Raw genomic sequence first — 24973 nt, forward strand, 5'->3', positions numbered from 1 at the left:
GCGACGACGCGATCGGACATTGAGAGTGCGAGAGAGAGAGAGAGAGAGAAACTATAGTCTAGGTTGGGCTTGGCGCGCGGCACTTGTCGCGACCGGCATTGCCGCGTGCCGCCGATTAGGAGGCGAGTGGTGGGAGAAGGCGTGAGAAGCCGGCTCTCATGCACTCGCGACAGTGAGTGATGCGACGCACGCGAGAGTAATCGGCCGCATGAGTTAGTTGGTGACCATCGCTGCGAAGCCTGCGCCCTTTGTTCGGGAAGAAGTTGGCATTCCTCGACTGATAAGCTGGACGGATTCTCTCTGCCAGAGAAGCAGCAGTCAGGAGGTTTCCTGCAAGAAGCCACCATCAGGACGGTACCCGGCTGGTTCTTCTGCCAGATCACCGGCTGCACAGCAGCCAAGGGTTTTCCTGCCAGGCCGCCGGTGGGACATCTTCCAGATTGCCGGCGACAGCGACGTCCGCCGAAATTGGTCAGGTCATCCATTCCTCTCTCTCTTACATCTCTCCTTTTCCTCGGCGATTCTCACGGTTCGCGTTGCTACGCCAGGCTTTCCCGAGCCGGCGTAGTTTTCGGCAGTGTGTAATTTAAGTAGTTGTTTGAGCCGGTTAACGAGGTGACATGGCGCTAACGTGCCCGTCATCTCGTTTAGACTAAGTTTGTGCGTTATTGCTAATATGTGATTTGTACTCTCGTCGGCACTCGAGGTAGTGCGTTTGTAATAAACGGTTTGTTAACGAGTTGTGTGTGTGAAATCATTTTGCCCGCTGTTCTCCTTCCTGCTTTGCTTGGAGCGATATACCGCCTCCCTTACCTTCCCCCTTTATAAATAATTGGTAATAGTAGTGAATTTATCGGCATTGCACGCTAACGCTATTACACCTTTTGATCGCCTCCTAGAACGTCGCGCACCCAATCCGTCTTCCGGTGTCACCTCGGCGCCCTTTTCCGCCTCTAACACAGCGGTCCTTGCCACCTTTCTCGCTGGTCCCGCTGAGCTTCGATACGCCGCGTCCTGAACCAGCATGCTGTCGGCCATCGGAGGTGGCCGCCACCTCTTCTCCCTTGCCTGCTGACGCTCAAATTCGCAGCCCACCCTCTTCAGTTCCTTGAACGTAGCAAACGATTTCCCGTACAAGTACCTCGCGAAGGTGGGATGCAAACCTTCTTTGCAGATCGCCACCTGCCTCCTCTCCGAAGGAGGCCTATCAAAACGGCGAACGATACATTCGAAGACGGTCAGGTAATCACCCAGCGTCTCTCCCTCTGCCTGTGTCCTTAACCATAACTCCTGGTATAAATCCTACCGCTTATAATGCCTTCCGAATTCCTCCTTTAAATCGGCGAGAAACTCCCCGAGGGTTAGCCAAGTATTTTCATTATTACGGTACCAGAGCGCCGCCTTTCCCGTTAATATTATGTCTACCGCCCGGAGTACTTCCTCATTTCTCAACCTGTAAAAATCCTGGCATTTCCTAATATCACTTGCGAAACCGTCCACATCCGCTCCCCCGTCGCCCGAAAACTTCAGCGACCAACAGCGAAAGGCCTTCACCGCGTCCACCGGTTTATAACGTCGGGGCTGACGCAGGCCTGAGCGCCTGCAAGTACGCCGGCGCTTCGGTCTGCGACTGACCAACCCCGCCTCATCCGGCCCGTCCTCATCCGAACTCGGGGACTCGCTCCAACTATCTTCCCATTCGCTTGCCGATGGGCACCTCGGCCTGTACTTCTCCCTAGACTCCTCTGGGTCGGCAAAACGTGGCCTGGCCCGCGGCGACGTTCCCTCGGTTTTCACAGCGTGATTCTCTCGCGCGCCGCCCTTCAACAGTTTCCTAACTAAATCTTTCCAATTCTTCATGGCCTCTCCAACCTCGCGTGGCAATGCCGGGGTGCTCGTACTCCGGTCGAACGACCCCAATACTCCCTCCTCGGTGGCGTCGCTTTCCACTTCGGAGAAAAATTCGTCTTCCGAAACCGGCTCACGCGAGCTACTTTCCCTCCGCCGGCGCGACGCAGAGCGAGATCGTCGCTCCTCTCGCGCCCGTCTACGTGGCGTCCGAGTCGTCGTCATGTCTTCGGCGCGCGGCACATCCCGCCTACCCGCCTGCATCCCCAACGCGGCCTCTGCTACGCAATATAAATTATTCGCGCTTTCCGATAATGCTGCACGCACTTCTCTCCGCATAACTAAGCCAGGCAGGCTTGCGACGATGTTCCACGCCTGTCCGAAAACGTTCGGCCCTCCCCTGACACCGTGGAACGCCACCTCTCCGTGAGACGCCAAATCTTTCCTCGCATCGGCGAGAGCCGTCGCTCCATCATGTGACGCAATTCGGGCGTTATCCTGCCCGTCCTCGCTCCTATGCTCTGGCCCGCTTCTCTGCGCCGCTACCGGCGGCGGCGGCTCGTCCGAGGATGCCAAGCTCTCTCGCCTGCGAATTAACGCAGGCTCGATCTGGCCTTCCAGACGTCCGTTACTCCCCTCGCCTCTATCAGGCTGCAGGTCCATGTTGACCTCACGCGATATTTCCCGCAGAATAGCCTCCGGCGGGCCCGGCATAACGCCCGACTCAAAATCACCAGGACTCAGGGGCGGATTAAGCTCCGGCCGTTCACGCGAGATCATGTAGCGCAGCATGCGGTCCTGAAGTTCCCCGAAGCTACCCGTCACGCTAAGGCCATAGCTCTTAAGGAGACTCAGTAACTCCGCGGGCGGCGTTTCGTTGATTCGTCGCTTAAGAGCCCGCACCGACCTATCCTTTAATATTTCGCGCATAATCGCGCCCGCCGTCCCGCTTGGCGGCATCCTGACAAGCCCCCTGCTTCTCACACCGCCCGAACGCTCGATCTACTATCACGCTCGCGATGTGGGCACGATCGACGACCGCGTCGCGTAACTGTCCAGTTATAAAACGAAATTAAACAAAAAGAAACACTAATGACTAACACTAACTTGCCCTAAATTATCGTCCGGCCTACTCTCATCAACGGCGGATGCGACTTCTACGCATTCGCTTTCTTTCGTTTGTCCGTTACTTGATCAATAATATAAAATAATTTTTCAGGCAGTGCGAATTATACGCACTGCTCTGCGTCCTTAATCTCAAAATAAAAACACAAATACTAACTACTCTCTCTTGTCGCGGCTCCCAGGCAAGGGCGCACCTTTTATAATCCGCTAATCAAAACAGATTAGTACCCAATGGCCATACCGTTCAAGTATCTAACTAACTACGCTGACAACAATCGCTTCTCAAATGGACTCGTCTATCCGTCCTTTTACTGGCCGTATACCATGGGTATGATGAATAGTGGCCTTCGACACGTTAGGTCGATGACTCACTCGCCCGTGCCTGAGTGTAGCGACGACAACACAACCATGCTACAATTTCGGCCTCGTATCTCTCTCTCGATCGGCGCTCTCTGTGAACCCAAGATGGGGAATGTAAACAAACACCGCTCGAGCCGCGACTCAACGCAGCTCGGCCGATCGTTCGGTCACCTCTCCTCTCGGCCTCAACCGACCTTTTCAAATTTCTTTGTCTCCGCGAATTACTTTTCTACTTTATAAATTCACGTCCTGTCTATCTTTCTCGAGATCATCTCAATCCCGATTTCCGCACTTTTCCCACAAGGGATGCCATGTAACACGTACGTTAATAATTTAAACCCGAACAACGTTGCGTCACAAATTATTTAAGGGGAAAGGCTCGGAAGGCACACTGGCTTCGTTGCGGAAAATTAACGAGGGCTATGTCGTCCGGTAATATCGATAATCGCAATTTAACTAATTACGAGAGAGACAGGTTAAACAGAATAAACTCATCAGTTCAGCTATTTTACACTTTATTACAACGATAACGTACATACAGTGTTCGACGTGTGTGTCGGCCGAGTCCGGGCTAAGTTCTTTCCGTGCGAATTAACGCACAGGAGACAGAACATCACCTTACAACTTGTCCCGCGAATTCCACGAGGGCGATGCGAGTTCACGCATGCAACCGCTCGTCCGCGTCCGGCCTATACGATGCTCGGAGAGAGAGAAATCGAGGCACGCACCGAGAAACAAAAAGGGTACCTGACCTTGGGAGGGAGCGCTGCTGCAGAAGTCCGCGTCTTCTGGGCCAACGATGTCGTCCTCGAAAGGCGGGTTTCTGGATGGATGCAGATGGTCCTGTCCTCCTTTCCTATTCCTTTCACTCGATATGCTTATCGCACACACTTCTCGGTCGCGAGGCTCAACTCTCCAAATTAATTGCTAGTCGAAGCCGCACTGACTGCGATCTCGCGCCTTCCGCGACGTCTTATTCGCCCCCCTCCCTATAGGTACTCAAAAACGGCCGAGCGCCGTCGGCTACGCACACGACTGCGACTCATGCCGGCGACACTACTTCTCTCTCTCCTCCTCTGCTCTCCGCTCTTGCCCTATCCCTCCAACGCCAGGCATCTCCGCCGATCAGGAATCAAACCTGCAACAAAGCCACATCGTGCGTCGATACTCGGTTTTAATCAACCAAGACCGATGTGGCAGCGGCTCAGGGGAAGGCACGCGGAAGTGAGAGAGAGGCGGACAGGGCGATCGAACTCAACAAATCGATTCGCCCGTCACACAGTCTCGAGAAGTTACCTTACCCATTCGGTGCAGGTACTTTCGGAAGTATCCGTGTCCGGTCAGAAACTGGGTGAGATAGAAATCCACCTCCCCGTGTTTTCTGTCTTTCCACGATCCAACGTCTGGTATCAGTCTGTGGGTCCATCGTCCTTGAACGTCTGTCGTCCATCTTGTCTGCCATTGTTCTGTCGTTTTCGTTCGTTTCTCTGTTGCAGCGTCGGCCCTCCCTACGGTCGCACTTCGGACGTAAATACGTTTCCTTTCGCCTGCCAAGAGGTCGATCGGGATAACGCCCGCGATCGCGAATATCGCGTTTTTCCGAGACTGTTCGGTACGCGCTCGCGATTCTTAGCGCTCTCATTCTTTGTACGCTCGTCATAGTCTTTGCGCGTCTCCTCACCCGTAACGAGTTTCGCCCATACCTCTGCTCCGTAAAGCATGATGGAGTGGGTTACGCCCATCAACAGTCTTCGTATACTCGGTCTCGGTCCTTTCGTGTTTGCCATCAGTCTACTCAAGGCCTTGGTCCTTTCGCTGGCTCTGGCGGTCGCGTCTCGTATGTGGGGCCAAAAGTTCAGTTTCGTATCTAGAGTCACCCCCAGATACTTTACCTCACTTTTGGTCTCCAGTCGTTTCGTACCTATGGTCATCGGTATTATCGTGTCTATTCTCTGTCTCGTCAGTATCAGTAAGCCTGTCTTAAAAAGAGCCAGGCTCAGTCCGTGGTCCGTCATCCACCCATCCAAACGCCTCATCACCTGGCTCAGCTTGAGCTGAGCCAGATGTGTGTCGCGGGCTGTTATTACGACTGGTATATCGTCAGCGTAAGCAACCAGACGCGTGTCCGGGGGCATGTCGAGCTTTATTAGTTCGTCGTACAGTACGTTCCAGAGGTCGAGACCCAATATGGATCCTTGTGCCACCCCCTGCTGTAATTTTCCGGTACTTCCGTCCTTCCGTCGTTTCATACGTCAGTCTTCGGTATTTTAAGTAATTCTTCAAGACTCTTAGAAGGTAGGCGAGCATCTGAAAGCCGTCTAGTGCTCTCAGAATATCCACCCACAACTTTGTGTTAGAAAATTTAAGAACGGCTTGAACGAATGTTAATGACTATATTCATTATAATTAACTCTGATTTTTCAGTATTTCTTAAAGCTTTTTGGTAATTAACTAATAGTTAAGACTATTAAAATCTTGTTTGTTTTCAGATAAATATAATCCTTAACTTTTGTTCTGTACTTTAGTTTTATTATAGATCAAATAATATTTTTGTAAAATTAGAGTACCACACACACAATTACACTTAGATAAAATTAATTTATATAATTAAAGATTAAAATAGTTCTTAGAAGGCCATCTGTGTGAAGAAGGCCCAAAACACTTGATTGAGGCCACTCCCGCACACTCCGCCCCCGGCCAATTAGGGTTCGAATTTCGCTTACGCTTGAGACACTCCCTAAATTTTCCAACCAATTAAGTAATTTTTTGTTCGTTCAGTTTGTTCAGCCCGTTCAAAAAGGATCTCCGTGTGTGTGGGAAAACTAGTATAAAAAGTAAGTAAAAAAATTAAATAAAAAATTTACACTCTAACTTCTTTCCATTCATTTTTCTCTAATTTTCAGTTCATTTCTTTCCTTTCCTAGTTTCGCGTACAGTTTTTCTTTTTTGTTAGATAGTTACACTCGATTGCCAAGCGAGTGGTCGGGTGCATATTAGATAGGCTCCCTTTTACATTATTTTATTGCCAAGAGTGTGGTAAAATAAGCGCGTTTAATAGTACTTATAAAATTTATTTTATAAAGCTTAACTACATGAATAAATGATAGAGCGAAAATTAAACAAAAAAAAAAAATATATATATATATTTATATATATATATTTAAGCATATAAAAATAAGGCGTGATTTTCAAATACAGTTCAGGTAACCGGGGCAAGGGAATGCCGTTCTAGTCACATCGGCTGTGTAGCTAATATAGATAGTTAGAACTATCAAGAGGTAAAAGCAGCCGTGGCTTAGTTGGTAGAGCTACGGTCTGTCGATCCATAGGACGCGAGTTCGATTCGCCGTAGTGCCTCTTAATTTTCTTCGCCCAGCTAAATCTACATTATGTTATATATATACATATATAAATTATATTATATAAATAAATTGAATTTGATTACACATTGTAACAGGCTGCCGTTTAACTTGTAATTCCTCTTGAATATACCTATTCGATTGGCTAAACGACGCCTTGTTATCTATGTGCTAAAAGCACATTAACTCACCTTGTCCGGGAGTGCGCCTGCGCAGAGTTCTCTCACCGATCGAAGTTGGGTTCGCGAACTCTCCGCTTGGGGCGCTGGCGCGCTCGCTTAGCAGCGCTCCGTCGGCCGCTGCTGGTAACTCGGTTGGCGAGCCGCTTCTCACGTTGCCTACGCTATCCGTGCTATATTACCGGCGCGTTCGAATTGAACGTAAACAATAACACGGTTCCCGGACAAAGGAAAGACAAAACAATACGATCGTTAAGTATAAACCACTGACCACTTTATTGACTTGAATTGAATACAAGGGAGGATGTTGCCGAGAGACTCACGCACGCGAATTCGGATGACAATACGCACGGGGAGAGAGAGAGAAAATCGCGATCGCCGCGAACTAACCGCTCGCACGCTTTTTATGATTCACCGCACTCGCTGTGCGGGATCGCACGCTGATGACAATAAATAGAGGTAAACACCTACCGCGAGATTGATGGGGATACGGTGGCCAACCGTACCCGTCTAATTCGTTGTTGATGAGCTGCCTCTGCGTCTGTTGCTCTGCTGTAGTCGTTGTGTGGCTGCAGGAGTCGCAGAGGATAAGCACGCTACTCAGTGCTCGCACTCGCGCTCCACACTCGCACTCGATGCACTCTCTGGATCTCGCTCGAAAAAGGGGAAAACACTCTGTTCTCTCTAGATCGCTACGATGCAGCCGGACTGAATGTCACAGTCATACTGGCTAGCAAACCCTCCCCTCCCGGTCATTGCCCCTACGCGCCCTCTCTCTCTCAAACCGATCGCGGCTGTTAAGCTCAGCCGCTCAGTAACCTACGCGAGTCAAAACGATTCTCGGCGATCGTTGCAACATAAATAAATTTTAATATCTAAAATGTATTTCAGATTGGAGAGGAATGTAACGGTCCTATCTATGAGCTAGTCTATTATTCCACCGAATCACTGCAACCCGTTAAACTCATCAATCTGTTTACATCAATTAGTATATTATACGGCGACACCTTACCTATTATTTGATTCTCTTAGTGCAAGAGTCTAATTTCATGACCATATAAGGTTCGTGACGTCACAAACTTATAGATATAGATATAATAGTTTAGTTATTTTAATAAAATATCTTAATTAAAAGTAATTTTGATGAAACCAAGCATTTTTTATATTGATTTTAGTACATAGATTTAGATTATAATAATTCTAATTGTTTGATTACTAAATATAATTGAATTTTAATATGCAAAGTTAAATTGTTTATTATATTATAAATATTAATTATTATACAAATGCGAATACTCCATATTCATAATGAATATCTCAAAAACATGAGTAAGAATTGGTTTCATTAATAACAGTTTAATTATAATTGTCATTAATAAATAAATAATTAATAATTTATTTAAACATTAAATTGTAAATAGAACGAAAGCGTTAATTTTGTACATAATAATAATAGATTTATAATTTATAAATCTTAAATAATTAATCCAGTAATTGAATTATAAGATTATAGAAAACCGTTACAAATATCAAAATTTATTATAATTCAAATGTTATTAACTAATTTAAGTATTTATTTTTAGAAACTACTTCTAAAATTAATAAACTATAATGTTACGTGACGTTCCATTATGTTATAATTATATTTTACGATTAAGATTTTGCTCTCGAGAATTCCGTTCGGACATAGTAATAGAACACTATAGCTAGCAGTATTTGTGTGCGCGACTCGGTGGGAATGAGCGGCAGAGGAATCAATGAACTCCAATGAGTCGCAGCATGCTGCAGTCAGCGTGCTTAGCTAGGTAATACGAGCCGATACGAGAAGTGTAAACGTCTAAGGCATATGTGCGAGAGAGAGACGGAATGCGAGGGACAAAGAATATATAATAAACCGGTGAAAACAACGAAGAGAGATTAGTCAGTCAGGACTGAGCGCTAGAGCAACTAGGTCGCAATATTTCCGAATTCAAAGTTTATTTCGCCAATTGAAATTTAAATTTAGTTTGATTTGTCCGAGTTATCCGGTATTATTTTTTTACTTAATTAAAAGTTGAGTTCAGTTTGAGTGTTAATAAAAGGCAAAGAAACACAGCAACCATACAGGCAACTTGTTCACGCCGCTACGACCAAGGAAATATATATTAATCCACAGTATTAATTAGATACTATATATTAGTATTATATTATTATTATTATACTATTATTATTATATACCTGTACACTTGACGGACCTTACCATCCGTTTAAAAAGAAATAGAAAGGAGAGTGGAACAATAAATAGAAAATAATATATAAAGGACCGATTGTCAATAACTTTATTTAAAAAATAAGCGAGTACCATATTGTTTATAGATAATACACAACGCGAGGCGAAGAACACGCGTCTATATATATATATACTTAATTAATATTTTATATATATATATATATTCAAACCTATATATTTGATGATTCGTTATCTTAAAACGTACTTTGGGTCACCGGGGAGCGGGGACGCCGTTCTAGTTATTTGGCTGTATAGCTAATATAGACAATAAGAACTATCAAGATGTAAAAGCAGCCGAGGCTCAGTTGGTAGAGCTATGGTCTGTCGATCCATAAGACGCAAGTTCAATTCCCTGTAGTGGTCTTCATTATTTTGCTCAGCTGAATCTGCATTATATTATATATACACATAAACATGATATATTTTCAAAATAAATTAAATTTAATTACACATAAATGTTAATATTTAAAACGCCTTTCTGATTGCGTGTGTGGGGGGGAGGTACGGGTGGGTGCTCTCGCGCGTGATCTAAGAGTACTGATCTGATAGCTTATGCACTTCAGATTACTGATCTGAGGTCTGCACTGATCTGAGGTCCCTCTAATCTGTGGCCTCTATTTTACCTACTTTAATTATAAGTCATTATTTACAGTAGTAGAATTCGGATTTATTAAAATTGTATATTATTTCTCAATGTTACAATCATTTGTAAATTCGACGTTTGAGTCTTCGCGATGAAGAAGAAACAATTCTTCTGTCTTGCTACTTTGCTATATGTTTTTGAGCATTTTTTCATCCTTTTCGAGAATAATATTAACTCGTTTGGGAAATAACATCTCGAATTCGTCATCGATAATAATAACAACTCTGAATCCATGTCTAATTGTTAGTCATATAGCTTTTGTAATCTGATAAATAGCGTTCTTAGCTAGTTAGGACATTATCTTCTCGGGAAGGACAGCTGACTTTGCGACCTTATTTATTGAAGAAAAATCCATTATTTAACGAAAAGTAAAAATAAAAAAATTAGTTGATCGTTTTATTGTTAGAAAATAAATCAAAATTATTCAAGTGACTTACTTTAATAATAGATCACTAGTAGATCTACTAGAGATCATTGGAGGAGGAGAAAATGAGGTTAAAAGTTTTGGTTAACCGAGTACTGAAAAACTTTGTTCGATAATAGCGAGCTCTCGGTTTTATTAGCGGCATCTCTACTTTTAGAGCTCGAGTCACCATTTTTGCTTTCTTCTCTTTCAGTCTCTCTTTCAGTTTCCTCTCTTTACAGATTCTTCATATAAAACCATTCTTTATTCCTCCGACCCAGCAGCCGTTGGTGTCCTTTTTTTCTTCTTTCCTTCTACCTATAAGCCTTAACATCCTCCTCGATGACTCATCTTGCACACTACTTGTTTGTCTTAAGTGAAATTTATTGCCTGTAGAAGGAGTAGAATTTTCTTGCTGGTGTTGCCATATTAAATAATTTTAGTTTTACAACTCTTTCTTTCAGATACAATTTTGAGAGTTATATAATGTTCCTATAAAAGTGTGGCTGGATTGTTAACGAATATATATGGTTTATCATCGTAACTGCTTAAGACTCTCTTTTCCTCTTTCTTTGTTAGTACATGGTGCTATTTCGTCTGAATATTACACTGATTAGGGAACGTTCCCAACCGTCTTCTTACAATTTTGCTACAATTTGGATATGTTATAGCTTATTGAAAAATAAAATATACGTATTTTTCCACCAATAAAAAAATACGTATATTTAATTTTTCAATAAGCTATAACATATCTACATTGCAGGAAAATCGAAGGTGGAGGGTTAGGAATGTTTTTGTGAGTACGCTTCATAACTTTTGCTCCGTTTAAGCATTTTTAAATAATCTGAATGCGAGATAGTATTTTTTACTACGTTTTCACTTCTTTGGTTTTTTATTTCATAGGCTTCCTATTTTCTATTTCAATACTGTACAGTTTACCACGTAACCCAACGAATACCTTCACAATGTTGGCATTGTACTCATACATCATGACTTCAAGATTTTTTTGTTAGCGAGCGGTATACAAAAACATTTATCAATTGCATGTCTGATGTGTCAAATTTATCAATATCTCCTTTTGTGATCTTGTATATATCGATAGCTTCTATTTCACACATAAGCATACAATAATTCGTTGCTTCATATATCCATAGCAAAAGTCATATATGAATGTTTTTGAAATATCTGGTACATAAAGTTCAATGTAAATAGGTTTTCTGATACTAATAACTGGCCATAATAATCGTACTGCTACTAAACTTTCATGAAAGATGAAACTACTATAAAAATTAGACTGAGCAATACATTCTTCTGCATCATATCGACTCGTCCATTGATTAACTAGTTTCACATCTTTTCATTTTCTTTCGTCCTCCATCGTTTATTTATATACAGCATTAATCATAAGCTTTTAAAATAATTTTTCAAACTTATTATTAACTTATTTACTTTTTTTTGTATTTAAATTCATGTAACGTTTGAGCCAAAGTTTTAACGTTTTGACGTGTTAACGTTTTAGAACTCTCTGTATCTTTTTCAGTTTAAATTAATATCTAAGAGCATGTTTTGATGCTCCATAATGAATAACGTATCGTTCTTTATCATAAAGTGTTGCGAAATTTTTTCATCTTTTGATCCGGGCGATGTAACGACAACCGACGTTGCAACGGCACATTAAAATTTCACCTCGCACCGAGCGCATATCCGAAAAACTGCTGATTATCGACGAGAGCGCGGAAAACTCACGAAAGATCCGGAAAACAGCACGCGCGTGACGGCCTGTGCAAAGACGTTGCACGAACTAACTGCCCGAAAAATCGACGCGAGGATGCGCGCGCAAATCCCTTTCTTCTATTTTCTGTGGCCTGGTGCCTTGCATGATAGGGTAACCCGCTGTGATGAATCACTCGCGAGTACTGCTTCATATGACGGGAGCCTACCGTTCTCCCATCCTCCATTTACTTTTTAGCACTCCTCACCATCGGCCACCTGCTAACGGCTCTCAAGACGACTTGTGAGCTTCTCCCGTCCTTTTCATTTCCTGGGCTCACAACCTTAAGTCGAGTTCGTTGTGTCCGAAATCTGCAGCCCACTACGAGCCACCGCAGAAAGCGTTGAGCTTCCACTTCCTGTGGATCGGTTTTCCGCTAACCTACGGATCAGCTCACAATATACACAAGTACGGAATAAACAGTTCGCCGCCTAGCAGTTCTGGCACGACTCGTTCGATCTACCCAGAGTACAACCCAGGGCATAATGTTTCGGTTGATGACGCCATAAACAAAGCGGGCTTTCCTGCGCCTGGCCGGTCCGGTCTCAGTTAGAGCTAGAGCACTTCGAGATCCTATGGCCCTCTCAGTTGCAGCCGTAATACTTCCATTGAAAATACGCCCGGTCACGCCCAGTCTATACTGGCACCTGCAATGATCGGGCTACCCGTAGGTTATCACCTGCGCTGTCTTTTTGGGTCCTAGAATTCGGGTATTGCCACGGTGCTGACTGTATGGAACTGTTCGCCACACACCGTTACCAACCCCCCCCCCCTCCGAGTCGTTACCAAATGACCGTCAGGAGACGATAGTACCGGAGGCTTTCCTCTTCTTCTTCTTTTTAGCCTTAGAATTCTTCACCGTGGGCGCCTCCACTTGGACAGCCGCACTGGCTACCACGTGGCCTTTCTTGCCCTTCCCTCGATAGGCAGCGTCTTCGACCAGCATGTTGTTCTTAACAGAAGGAGGGTGCCACCTGCTCTCGTACTCATGGTGTTTCTTCAGCTTCTCACCGTAGTACTCTAGATCACGCAAAATAAACACCATTTTTTCCCAAATAAATTGGCTGTACTCTGGGTTTAAGCTCGTCTTCGCCAAACGGACCTGCTTCCTCTCTGACGGGGGAGGCCTCATTCTCCTGACGATGTTCTCGAACGTAGTCAGGTCCCTATGGACTCATCCTGCACCTGCGTCCGACGAGCCAATGCGTCATACAGCTCCTTCCTCGATAGAGCTTACCTCTGCGCTGTCCAGAAAAATCACATTCAAAGCTGACAACACCTCACGATCCGAAAGCCTATGCTTCTGGACGCAACGCTCGAGCTTCTCCAGACGCTCCGCTACCTAACCGGATGCGCCGTTGAATTTTCAATTTCACGTGCGGAATGCCGTCACAACATCCGCTCGTCTCCCGTTTAGGCAACCCCGAGAGCCATCCCGAGGAGAGCTGGCGGAGCTTGACCTCACTTGTGGAGCTCCACTCACTCGTATTACTCGAGTCCGAGGAGCTCACACGTGTCTATCGCCGTCTCCTGCTTGATCTTGGTATCCTTGACGACACCGGCAAGACATGCATTGTTGTTGGCCTGATCGGACGCTCCCCTCCGGTCGTACCCGAGGGGTTATCAGCTGCTCGAGCCGGGCCGTCAACCCAAATGCGCGTGAACGCCTGGGGTGCCGGGGTTGAGTCTTAGGCTGCTGTGGCGTGATTACAGCACGTGCTAGCGATACCAAGAGGCAGTGCAGGATTCGGTGGCGTAGGGTTCGGCAGAGCCGCTGCCTCCAATCTATCTTCTCCGCCCGCATTCGCCGCATCATCCCGCGGCGCAGTCAAAGCCGACATGGAGACCTCATGTCTCCCTTTCTCTGACTCTGACAAATTACTCACGCTACCCCCACTAATCAGGGTGCGATGAACGATGTTGGTCACGTCCGCTAGACCTGACAACAGAGGAAAGTGCTGGACCTTCTTTTGCCCAGCAGGATGGAGAAGGGACATATCGCCTCCCCTCGAGAGGTTCGAAGCCGCTCACCGAAGGAGAGCCTGCTTCAACAGCGCAGGAAGGTTCTGGTCTACCCCTGAATTACGGTTACTACCCTAAACAGGCTCCGGCAGCTGACCAGACAAAAAGTCTTCGGGGAAAAGGGGAGCATCCATCTCTGGCTGTGAAACCTTAACGAACGCATGGAAAAAATTATCTTGAAGCGCGACCAACTCTCCTTCTATACTCAGGCCCTCCAGCAGCATCACCTCCGTTAATTGTTGTAGGGGTATCCGCAGGATGCGTGACCGCAGCTGTTGGAACTCCGGCTGCCTCTTTAGGGGATGAATGTAGAGCTCCTGCTTACCTGAGGTGGATCTTTCCCGGCTTCCCGATGCAAGGACGCGATGCGTCACCCAAACCAGAAACCTAAAGAACGGAAACGGCAAACAGGGGAGGAAGATTAGGGTACTGATGGGCCCTGCTGGTAGTGCTGCCACAACCCAGCCCATCCCTTCTGTGCACCCGTCAAACCCTCCTAAACGGACTACGCACGCTTACACGGTAGGTCTGTCTTGTAATTATACCTCTGATACCGGTCCGGTATCCTCTCCTTACTGCCTAGCTTCTGCACCTGTGGAAAAACACGTACACCTACGACCGGCAACCAATGACCCCAAACAACATCAAAATCGTCAAAGACCGAACCCTGACAGGGGAGGGCCTTCCCATCTCCAGCGATGTCGACCCTTGTTGGGTACAGCAGCACCCCACTCGCGATGCACCATTTAACCTCGCCTCTACCTAAATTAAGATTAACTCCGCTCGGAATTGCTACAGTTACCCTAAGGTTGCTCAACACATAAAACCTCTAAATTCATCAATATGTACGCGCTGTACCTCGGCATTGTCGAAGGGCACTTGTACAGCTACTGCGCACCGAAAACTAGTTACTGCACAGCCAATCCACTCACTGCATAGACAATCTAGCTACTGCGCAGCTGATTCAGTTCTCGCGTAACCGCTCTACCCACTGCACAGTCGATCCAGTCACGGCGCAGCCGCCCTAGCTACTGCGCAGCCGATCGAGCCCCTACGCAACTGGTTCGGACACTGCGCATACCAAAAGGTCATTACGCAGCCGGTACGACTACTGCGCATCTATCCTGTGCACGTTGATTGGTCTTTGCACCCTAGACTGCATGTGCTTAGGCAAGCTGTTCGCGCTCAGGTCGATCACTGGATCTTAACAACGAAAATCACTCTAGGGGAGAAACCACGAACATCTACCAGCCACTACGTACGCAAACCTGAAACGCGAAAGTTCGTAATCGTAAACTCGCGATCCAAGGGCGCGCCCGAGCAACAGTCACTCCTGACCTAAAAACCATGTACGCGTCACGAAATCCCCACATGGAATGCTATGGAGAAAATCGATGACCCACTAAGGTTACTCGCGATTGACCGCACAAATTATTGAAAAAGGGGAATTCGGGAAGCTCGAACGTTCTTATGACTAAATGACACGCCGAGCAAATGCATCAAACGTACAAGGTACGATTCGAGATCACGAGTGACTTGGGTGACAATGAGTGTGACAACGACGTTATATTAAGATGAGTAAACTTAAAGGTTGAAATTTATATATGCGGCGATCCCCGCGTCGCTTACTACTACGCAACGACAATAAGTTCTCCGCGCACGCGAGACGAATCGGTGGTAGATCTGCCTACCGATTTCTCAACTAACTCAAATATATTTGTAGAACAAAAAAAACTGAAGCCGACGTGACAATAACACTCACGGCCGGCTGCGTCGCTGGCAGATCTGCCTGGCTACGAGCTTATTCGCTGGCGCCAACTGATACACAGAGAAAGAGAGAGAGAAGAAGAGAGTATTCGGCATCAACTTCGCTCACTGATCTCCGCTCTCCTGGTCGACTCATCCCCGTATGTGTGTGCGTGTGTAAATGCTCCTGTTCCGGCTATTGTTAGTGTTGTTGCTCTTGTTGTATTCGCTGTTGTTGTTGCAGCTGCTGTTGTTGTTGGTGTTGGTGTTGGTTGCTTCCTGTTTTCTCTTCTTCACCTTCCTTTTCCAAATATTCCTCTGGTATTCTTCGACAATGGCCGATCCCGCGCGCTCGCGCCCTCGCGACACCTCACCGGAAACACACACGCACCGGTGCGGACACCAAACTTAATCTCGGTTGGGCGCGACCCAGCCGACGTTGCAACGGCACACCAAAATTTCACCTCGCACTGAACGCGTATCCGAAAAACTGCTGATTATCGGCGATGGCCCGGGAAACTCATGAAGGATCCGGAAAACAGTACGCGCGTGACGGCCTGTGGAATGGATGTGGAAATGGATTAGTTTGATTGAAAGTTTTTTTATCGCTGATTTAGATTCTACATCGAAAAGAATAAATCTTTTGTTTTAAATATTTTCTTATAAGATGCTATTTTTATCCTTTAAATAAAGTTGCAATAAAGATTTTTTATATCTAAAACCGATTTGTAGTTTTTATAATGAATAGTTTTCATACGAAGTTCATTTTCAGAGAAAGAGATAAATCTTCAACTGAAAGTCTTTTAATTTTAATGATTTATATCATTAATTTGATAATTTGTGTTAAAATAATTATTAATACTATATTACTTTAATATTAATATTTTATTACTCAATTACGTTGTATGCATATAAAAATAAGAATAAAATATTTACCTGTAAAATGTTCAGTGAAGTCTTGCTCGATTTTCAATGATCGCTGATATAATTTGTTAGCTTGATCATCGGTTATGCGTTTTAATATTTTCCTGAAAGTAGAAAATTTTGATAGACAGTGTGGATATATATTTCTTTTTCAACATAAAATCGTAAGATAAATATGTTTCAAAATTTTGTATATATAAAAAATTTTTTTTTATTGCTGTCATATTTCGTTGCTATATCAATATGATAAGGTAGCGATAATCATTTATGTGGGTGCAAAGGGTCTTTCTAATAGAAATTACATTTTGTTTCCTCTGTTTTGTCCCTTTTTTTTCTTCATTAGCTTCTTTTTAAGAATGCATAGATTATATTATAACGACTACAGATTTTTTAAGTTGCTAGCATACTCGTATGTATGTGTGTATAAGTAAACAATGGAAAGTGATTTTATATGGCGTTACAGGTAGCTGCAATTATTTTTGTAAGTTACAAAAGTATATAGGCAAACCATTCAAACTCGGCTAAAAATAATTGACAATCAGTACGAGGAACATTTGGTGTTTTTTCATACTTTCTATAAGAAAGGTTGTGTCTGCAATTATTTGAAGTTAAGATTCCTAATTAACCAGCAATATAATTGTTGTTTGAGTATGTATATCTATTTCTTTTTAAGTACTGTTAATTTAATTTTCATACAGAATTATTGTTAATGTAAAAATGATACTTTTTTCAGACTGTTTCGATTTATTTGCACGTTTTTATGCTTATGCGAACGAATCGTGGACTGAAAAGACTGGTGCTGTTAAATTTGAATAGTAAGTCAACAACTTTCATTTTAGAAGATAAAAATCAAAATATTAGTCTTTATATTGTTACGTCTTACGATGCATCCTTTTTGTAACAAATGCACATTCATGAAATTCAAAGCTGCTAAACTACTCGCACGTCAGCAAAAAGCTGACGAAACGCGAGGTCAATGACACTCCGAAATAATGTCACCGAACGCAAGAATTTATATTCAGCAAAAACGAAATGTCACACCATATCGCAATACTGAGCTGAAAAGAGCTGTAAAAGATATAAAAAGGAATGAACAAAATTACTCGGGGGGCAGTTGATCAGTAGTCCGTCAGTCAGTCAATAAGTACCTGTGAGACTCAACTCCGTACACACCGGTCCGACAATTGGTGATTACTTTACTTAATAAACTCGCGACTGTTACAAAGTAATATCGTGCAAGTATTATTCAACGACCTATCCCATACAATTCAACAAGCAGTTAGAGCCTGCTGCATTTCTATCAACAATTAAAAACTACGATTATCAAAGTAGTGCAATTATCATACATACATATTTACATTTCCACATACATTTATTATAAGTGAGACATATCTAACCACTAGTCAACATATTGGAACGTATCATTCATTAGCTATTCGTAGTTGATGCACGAGACGTAACAATATCATGCTAGATACTGGTGCTGAACCATCTCTACTGAAATGGTCTATGAAATCAAACGAAGCATATTTGAATAAATTGAATATTTTAGAGTTGCGAGGTATTAAACATAACAGTATAGTAACATTAGGAAAAATAAATATTACAATAAAAGATTTAGAATTCGAATTTCATATGGTACCCGATGATTTACCTATTGAAGAAGACAGACTAATCGGCAGTGAATGTTTACGTAAATTCAATCCTGAAATAGATTATAAAAACAATATTTTAAAAATCACTGATGAAGTATTTTGTTTATCCACAAACAATACAACTGCTGATAATCAATATATAATATCGCAAGATGATAATAGTTATTCAAAATCAATAACAAACTGCAAAACTTACGCTGGAGTAGCCATAAATCAAGTAAAAATTAGTTACAATTTGGACATATTTGCGAGAAGAGTTCCCATTAATAAAGAAAGCAATGAAGAATCAAAGATAGATCTTGAGCCAGATAAAAACTATGTCAATAAAATTAGACAGAGCGGTTATGAAGACAATTGTTCAAATAAAATTGGAGTAAAATTGCGAAAATTCGAATTCTGTCAATTGCCACACAAAAAATCTGAGATTTGTAATTCCGAAATTGGACTGGAAAAAGCTAGCGAAGTTAAAATTAGTGAACCTGAAATCTGTACATCCGAAATTAGAAATTCGAATGTTGAAAATCGTAAAAAATCAGAAATTAGAAAAAAACAAAATACGTACTCAGTTTATAATTTGGCATTAGCCAACAAAGAATGCGTGAATGCACGCCCAAGTTCCGCGAAAATTAATTCATTATTTATTTAGAACAATACAATAAGTAGGGATGTGCAAAGCCATAATGAAAGTACCCTCCATAAAAATTTTGTAGATGATAAAATTCACCTCACGAAATTCTCAATGACAGAAAATAAATTGAAGTATTATAAGTCGAAAATTAGAGAAAGTAGTAGCAACAATCTCAAAAGAGTAAATTGTTATGATAATACTAACGAAACTACCTTATTGGAAAGAGTGGATAAAGGTGTTAACGTATTAAACAATACGAATTCATACACAAGTAATAAACTATATTCCGTGCGCAACTTTTTATCAGTAATTAATTCTGCAACCACCCTGCTCGAAATACTGGACGAAATCAGAGATAAAGAATACATTAAAGAATTATTAGAGGAAGTGGCACAAATAACCGAAAAATATAAAACTATCAGCCACCTTCAAAGGTCCAATAAACAACGAATGTTTTTAGAACTTTTGGTCGCCGTAAAGTTTTTATTGAAGGGGAAGACACGAATGCCTTCTACTATCAACGAACACGTACGAATAGCCAAAATAAGTATGAATCGGAATATGGAAGATAGGGCATCAAGAATAATCGGCATGTCACAACTTGATCATTTGAATTAAAATGAAAAGAAACATATAGTTAATATAATAAATAAATTCAACGACAGATATCACTTACTTGGAGATAAATTCGGATATACTAATATACTCCAAGTTAAGAAAAGAAATTGATGCTCAACTTTTAAATATGCTCGACCAACGTATAATTGAAAGGTCTTTTAGTCCTTACTCGTCTCCAATATTTTGCCTAGACAAGAGAAGGAATGCTGAAGGCGTAATCAACACAAGACCAGTAATAAACTTCCACACTGATTCCAGATTACAATTGTCCAGTGCCAAATGTAGACGATAAGTTAGATGTGTTAGCAGGATCCATAATATACTCGGTTTTTAACCTTTATTCAGGATATCATCAATGCCTAGTTAAAAAAGAGGACAGTATTTCAATGCGACCAAGGCCTTATCCAGTTTTCAAGGTCGCCTTTCGGATTGAAAACAAGCGCGCCGGTCTATCTATCATTAATCCACCTTTCAACGACAGAAATGAACGGAGTAGTAACCTTCTTCGATGATATTTGCGACTATCGAGGAACATTGTGAGAGTATTATTGAATTAATGGAACGTCTAAGCGAAATTAGTATTAAATCCGGAAAAATGCGAGTATTTTAAATCAGAGGTAGTATACCTAGGTTATGTAATCTCGAAAGACGGTTTACTATCTCACAACGGTAAAATTTTAGCCGTCCAACAATTTCCCACGCCGAAAAACCCAAGGAATATTAAATAATTTATCGGCCTGTGTAGCTACTACAGACGATTCATTGACAAATTTTCTGACATCGCGCAATCTTTAAACAAACTGTTAAGAAAAGATCAGCAGTTTATATAGGAAGAAGAGCAGCACAAAGCCTTGGAACTGTAAAAACGCAAATTGTGTTTGCCACCTGTATTGTTTCTTGCGAACTTCGAAAAATCATTCATTTTAACAACAGATGCTAGTGGATACTGTGTAGGATGCGTTTTATCTCAAAAAAAGGATGAGGACGGCTTTGATAAGCCAGTAGCTTATGCACCACGAGCGTTAAATGACGCAGAAAGACGTTACAGCACTTTCGAAAAAAAAATGTTAGCAATTGTCTTCGGAATTCTTCAATTTCGACCGTACTTATATGCAAAAAAATTTACCGTCATTACTGATCATAAACCGCTAGTTGGATTAAGATTGCACAAAGATCCTAAGTCACGAGTAACTAGAATGAGCCTGAAGGTGGCAGATTTTCTATATGAAATTAAATATAAAGCAGGAGCTACCAATATAAACGCAGATATTTAGTCTCGTAACTCAATAGAATTACATATATTAGATCAGAAATTAATTCAAGAACCAATCAATATAGTAAAAGGATTAAAAGCTAATGATGATAAAGCACCGGAACTGGAAGGGATGATCACATGATCGCGCACTGGACGAAAACATAGCACTAAATAGGAAGAAGCTATAAGCGTGCTGAAACCTAGTAAACAGATAAAGATACGAGATCAAAGTGCCAGTGGGGTAACAATACAACAGAGAGGGTAAGACAAGAAGTCAGAAACCTCTGAGAACACCAATGGCAACACACCGTATATGGAACAAGTCAAGAACCAAGCAATAGATGTACAAAGCAAGGTGTGCCATTAAAAACCAATTTAGAAACTATCAAAGAAGAGGATGAATACGAATCAAACGAAACTAAGATAGACGCAACAGAAGAGATCATAAATGATGAGAACGAAATAGAAAATAAATCACCTCTAAGCAACATTATTTATTGTCGCGAAAAATTGTTCATGAGAAAAGATAATTATTTGTATTTTGTCAATGATAAAGGAGAACCTCTCGATGAAGGAGCACATCTATTAAAAGAAGTAAATAAATTACCAAGATTAGAAAATTTAAAAGTAGGATACCCTAAACTAATTAAAGTCGGAAAAAGATATCATTTTGTGATGCCGCTCAGATCCGAACAGCGAGAAAACACCGAGGATATAATTATTAAATCCTAAACTATAATAAAGCATTACTCATGAATTTAAGAAACATGATTGATGAAAACAAGATAGTCACTTTTAGCTTAGCCGAAAGTGAAAGCATACAGAACGTGTTATTCCGTAAAATTATTAACTGTATACGAGATAAACTTGGAAAACTAGATGTCAAGGTGATAGTATGCATCGGACAGGTAAAATATCCCCTACCTAACGAGAGAGCAGAGATTATACAAGAAGCACATTGTTCAGCAGTCGGGAGTTAATAAAACATTTAATCGTATTCAACATAATTCAAACTGGGAACATCTTAAAGAAGACGTACTTTTAGTTTCATACAACGATGTGTTGACTGTCAAAAAAAAAAATTAGTACGTGAAAAAACTAAACAGAAGATGGTCGTCACAGATTCTCCGCCAGTACCATTTTTCAAAACAGCAATGGACATTATGGGACCGATGCCAACGACCAAACTAAATAATCGTTACTTCTTAACATTTCAGTGTATGTTTACACGTTTCGCTATAGGTTTTCCAATACCTGATCAAACGGCTATTACTATAGCAGATGCTTTTATTAAACGTGTGGTCTGTGTATTCGGAGCACCAAGCGGTTTGCTTACCGATTGCGGGCAAAATTTTTTGTCAAAATTAATCAAAAGAGTTGCAAAAAGACTTCATATTAAACAATTTCGCACAAGCGCATTTCATCCTGAATCCAATGAAGTAAATTAAAGACAACACTCCTCATTAAACGAATATTTAAAAGTTTTTACAAATAAGTTTGAAATCAATCGCCGCATACAATAAACCACAGAATGATTACATTGTTGTATCAGAAACTAATAACTCATATTTCTTTATGAGCGAAATTACCTTTGAATTATGTAACATGGTAAAATATGATAGAATATGTAGTTTCGAATTAATTGAAAATACTAAAGCGTCTTGTGAGTTCAACATGCTAATAAAGCCAAAAATCAAAACTTTATATTAATGTAATGTTAATTTGAGTAAAGATGAAGATTATTTTCTAATCAAAACTGCTAGCAGACATCTCTGGTTATTTTCTACGAGAGAATATGATTCACTAAAAATTAAATACACCAACAAATTAATATCTATTCCGAAACTTTCCTCTGGCATAATTGAACTCCCAAGGTCACATAACATATGGGCCGACGTTAAAATTTATAGAGGTGCAACCGGCAATAAAGTAATAAAAAATCTAATTATTCCGCCTTTTCGACTAACGCTTTTAAATATAGACCAGCGGTTAATGAGTACAACTAAAATGGAGAAAAAACCGATCAGTACCCTAACAACAAAAGTAGAATAAAAAATAGTGGACTTGTAGACTTGGAACTTTATTTGAATCAGCATTGCAATTTTATGTTTAATTATAAGCTCTCTAATTATGTTAATTGTATATCGCTATGTCAACAAAAAATAAAGTAGAAGAGGCATTACAGTAAGCGAAACATATATACCAATGTCGAGATTAGATACCGGATTTAGATACGATTTTACAGGGCCACCGTTTTACAAGATACGCCGTATACCTCCTAAAAAGGTTCATGACTATGAAAATATGTTACCAACTCTATTAGAATCAACCCAGGATGAAGAACTAAAGGAAGACTCGTCAGAACAAATATGTATTGAAAGCTCAGAATCAATATATACCAAAGAATAAATAAGTATACCTGTTGTTGAGGGAGTCCACCGGCTAGTTGCAGTTTTAGCACTCATATGAAATATTTAATTTTGCGGAGGAACATTATCCGTAGTATTAGGCCAGATGTGGGTAACAAAGTTTTCCTAGTGTGACTAGAGTAGGTCATGGATTACAAAATGGTAATCATCCAGGAACATAAAAGTAGAAAGAGAGAAGTAGGGAATTTGAAAAAATCAGTATTAAAACGAATGGAGCAAGAGGAAATGAGTTAGTCTATAGAAAACAACAGAGCAAGCAATGATATAATTCAGTGAAAAATGTACTTACGGTGTGTTTGCATCAAACTTATAAGTGGAAAAGGATTTTGCCACGGTTTTCTCTTTAACGAAGAAGGAGTTGTGCAACGAGACCCTCTAGGACTGTTATGGCTAGATTAGTGATTAAGCTCCCAGTTTGAAGGGTAAAGCAGAAAAAAGAGAAATTAAAATTGGAATTAATTTTACTCATAAAAAAGAGACTTAGTTATCAGTGAGACGTCATCGTGTCAACTAATCTTGTGTCCGTGGCTCTACAAGTGATAGTGCAACATGTTCGCGAGTAAAATTTTGGAAAAGTTGGAGGCGGCTTATGGAGAAGGTCACGGATTTGTCATCACCGAAGAAGGGATTATATACGACAATGTAATATTACCGAAGCTGTATTGACGTGGAATCGTCATGTGGTTGAATAGTGAAGCAATAAAAATGGGGCGACCATCCAGAGCAGGTAACCCTACTAATCAAGCCCAAGTACTACATCAGATATGCTACGGAAATTGCGAGGACTATAGAACGGCATTGGAGAATTGCGCTTGCATGATGAGAAACGATCTACTCTTACCATAACACCTGGAACATATGTAACTAACGAGCAGCTACAAATCATCATGAAAAGGTGGGAGTTAAGATATGAAAATGATCAACAACAGTATGTAGAATATATTCCTCGACCACCTGAAGAATGTACTAGAGAGGAGATGCAAATATGGATATATTATTTGGTTGCACATTTCCATGAAGAACGAATCGAACGCGGGAGAACATATGCAGAATTTGTCCACTTGCCTTATGGAGGTAGGGGTTTTGCCGATTTGTTAACTTACGATAACTGTGTACAATGCTCTAGACCTTTACCTGTGTGGCGTTTTTGTAAGCTATGTATTTTAAAATACTTAAGCCACGGACCGAAGGATATTTTCCCCATCTGTTGGCAGTGCTGGTCAACTACTCATTAGTATGCCCTTCAACCTGGAGAAAAGTGCCGTACGAGGTGTGTTCAAAAAGTAAGGTGACTTTTCAAATTTCACGGGCAACGTACTTTCGATTATCGATTTTTTTGTTTTGTTATGTTGGTACACTCTTCCCGAACATCTGTACCAAGTTTCAAGTGTATAGCATTTTTTGTTTGGTTGTGAGAGGCGTAAAGGTTATAAGTGTTTTGCGTGCTCGGCGATTTCTTGCTATCGAAAAATATGGATCAAAGGATTTACATCAAATTTTGTGTAAAAAATAAAATAAAGTGCTCCGAAACACTTGAAATGTTGACGGTGGCATACGGTGAAACTGTTCTGAGTAAAAAAAATGTTTATAAGTGGTACAAACTCTTCCAAGATGGCCGGGAAGATGCCAATGACGAGCCTCGCTCTGGACGCCCAAGCACGTCAACAACTGATGAAAACGTTCAAGCAGTGAAGAAAATTGTTCTGGAAAATCGTCGAATCACTATCAGAGAAGTTGCT

General features: G+C 41.7%; 1 protein-coding gene across 2 annotated transcripts in view; it reads right to left on the reverse strand.

Moving 5' to 3' along the window:
- Positions 1-24973, reverse strand: part of LOC131671708 (disks large 1 tumor suppressor protein-like) — a 1979893-nt gene that overhangs the window by 79938 nt on the left and 1874982 nt on the right. For both annotated transcript variants that reach the window (XM_058948341.1, XM_058948331.1), the window contains exon 18: positions 16662-16753. In XM_058948341.1, coding sequence (XP_058804324.1) covers positions 16662-16753 — 92 coding nt within the window. The remainder of the gene's footprint in view (positions 1-16661; positions 16754-24973) is intronic.

This window comes from Phymastichus coffea, unplaced genomic scaffold, assembly GCF_024137745.1.
Source record: "Phymastichus coffea isolate CEN01 unplaced genomic scaffold, Cenicafe_Pcof_1.1 PCOF00010, whole genome shotgun sequence".
In the NCBI taxonomy this organism is placed as follows: domain Eukaryota; kingdom Metazoa; phylum Arthropoda; class Insecta; order Hymenoptera; family Eulophidae; genus Phymastichus; species Phymastichus coffea.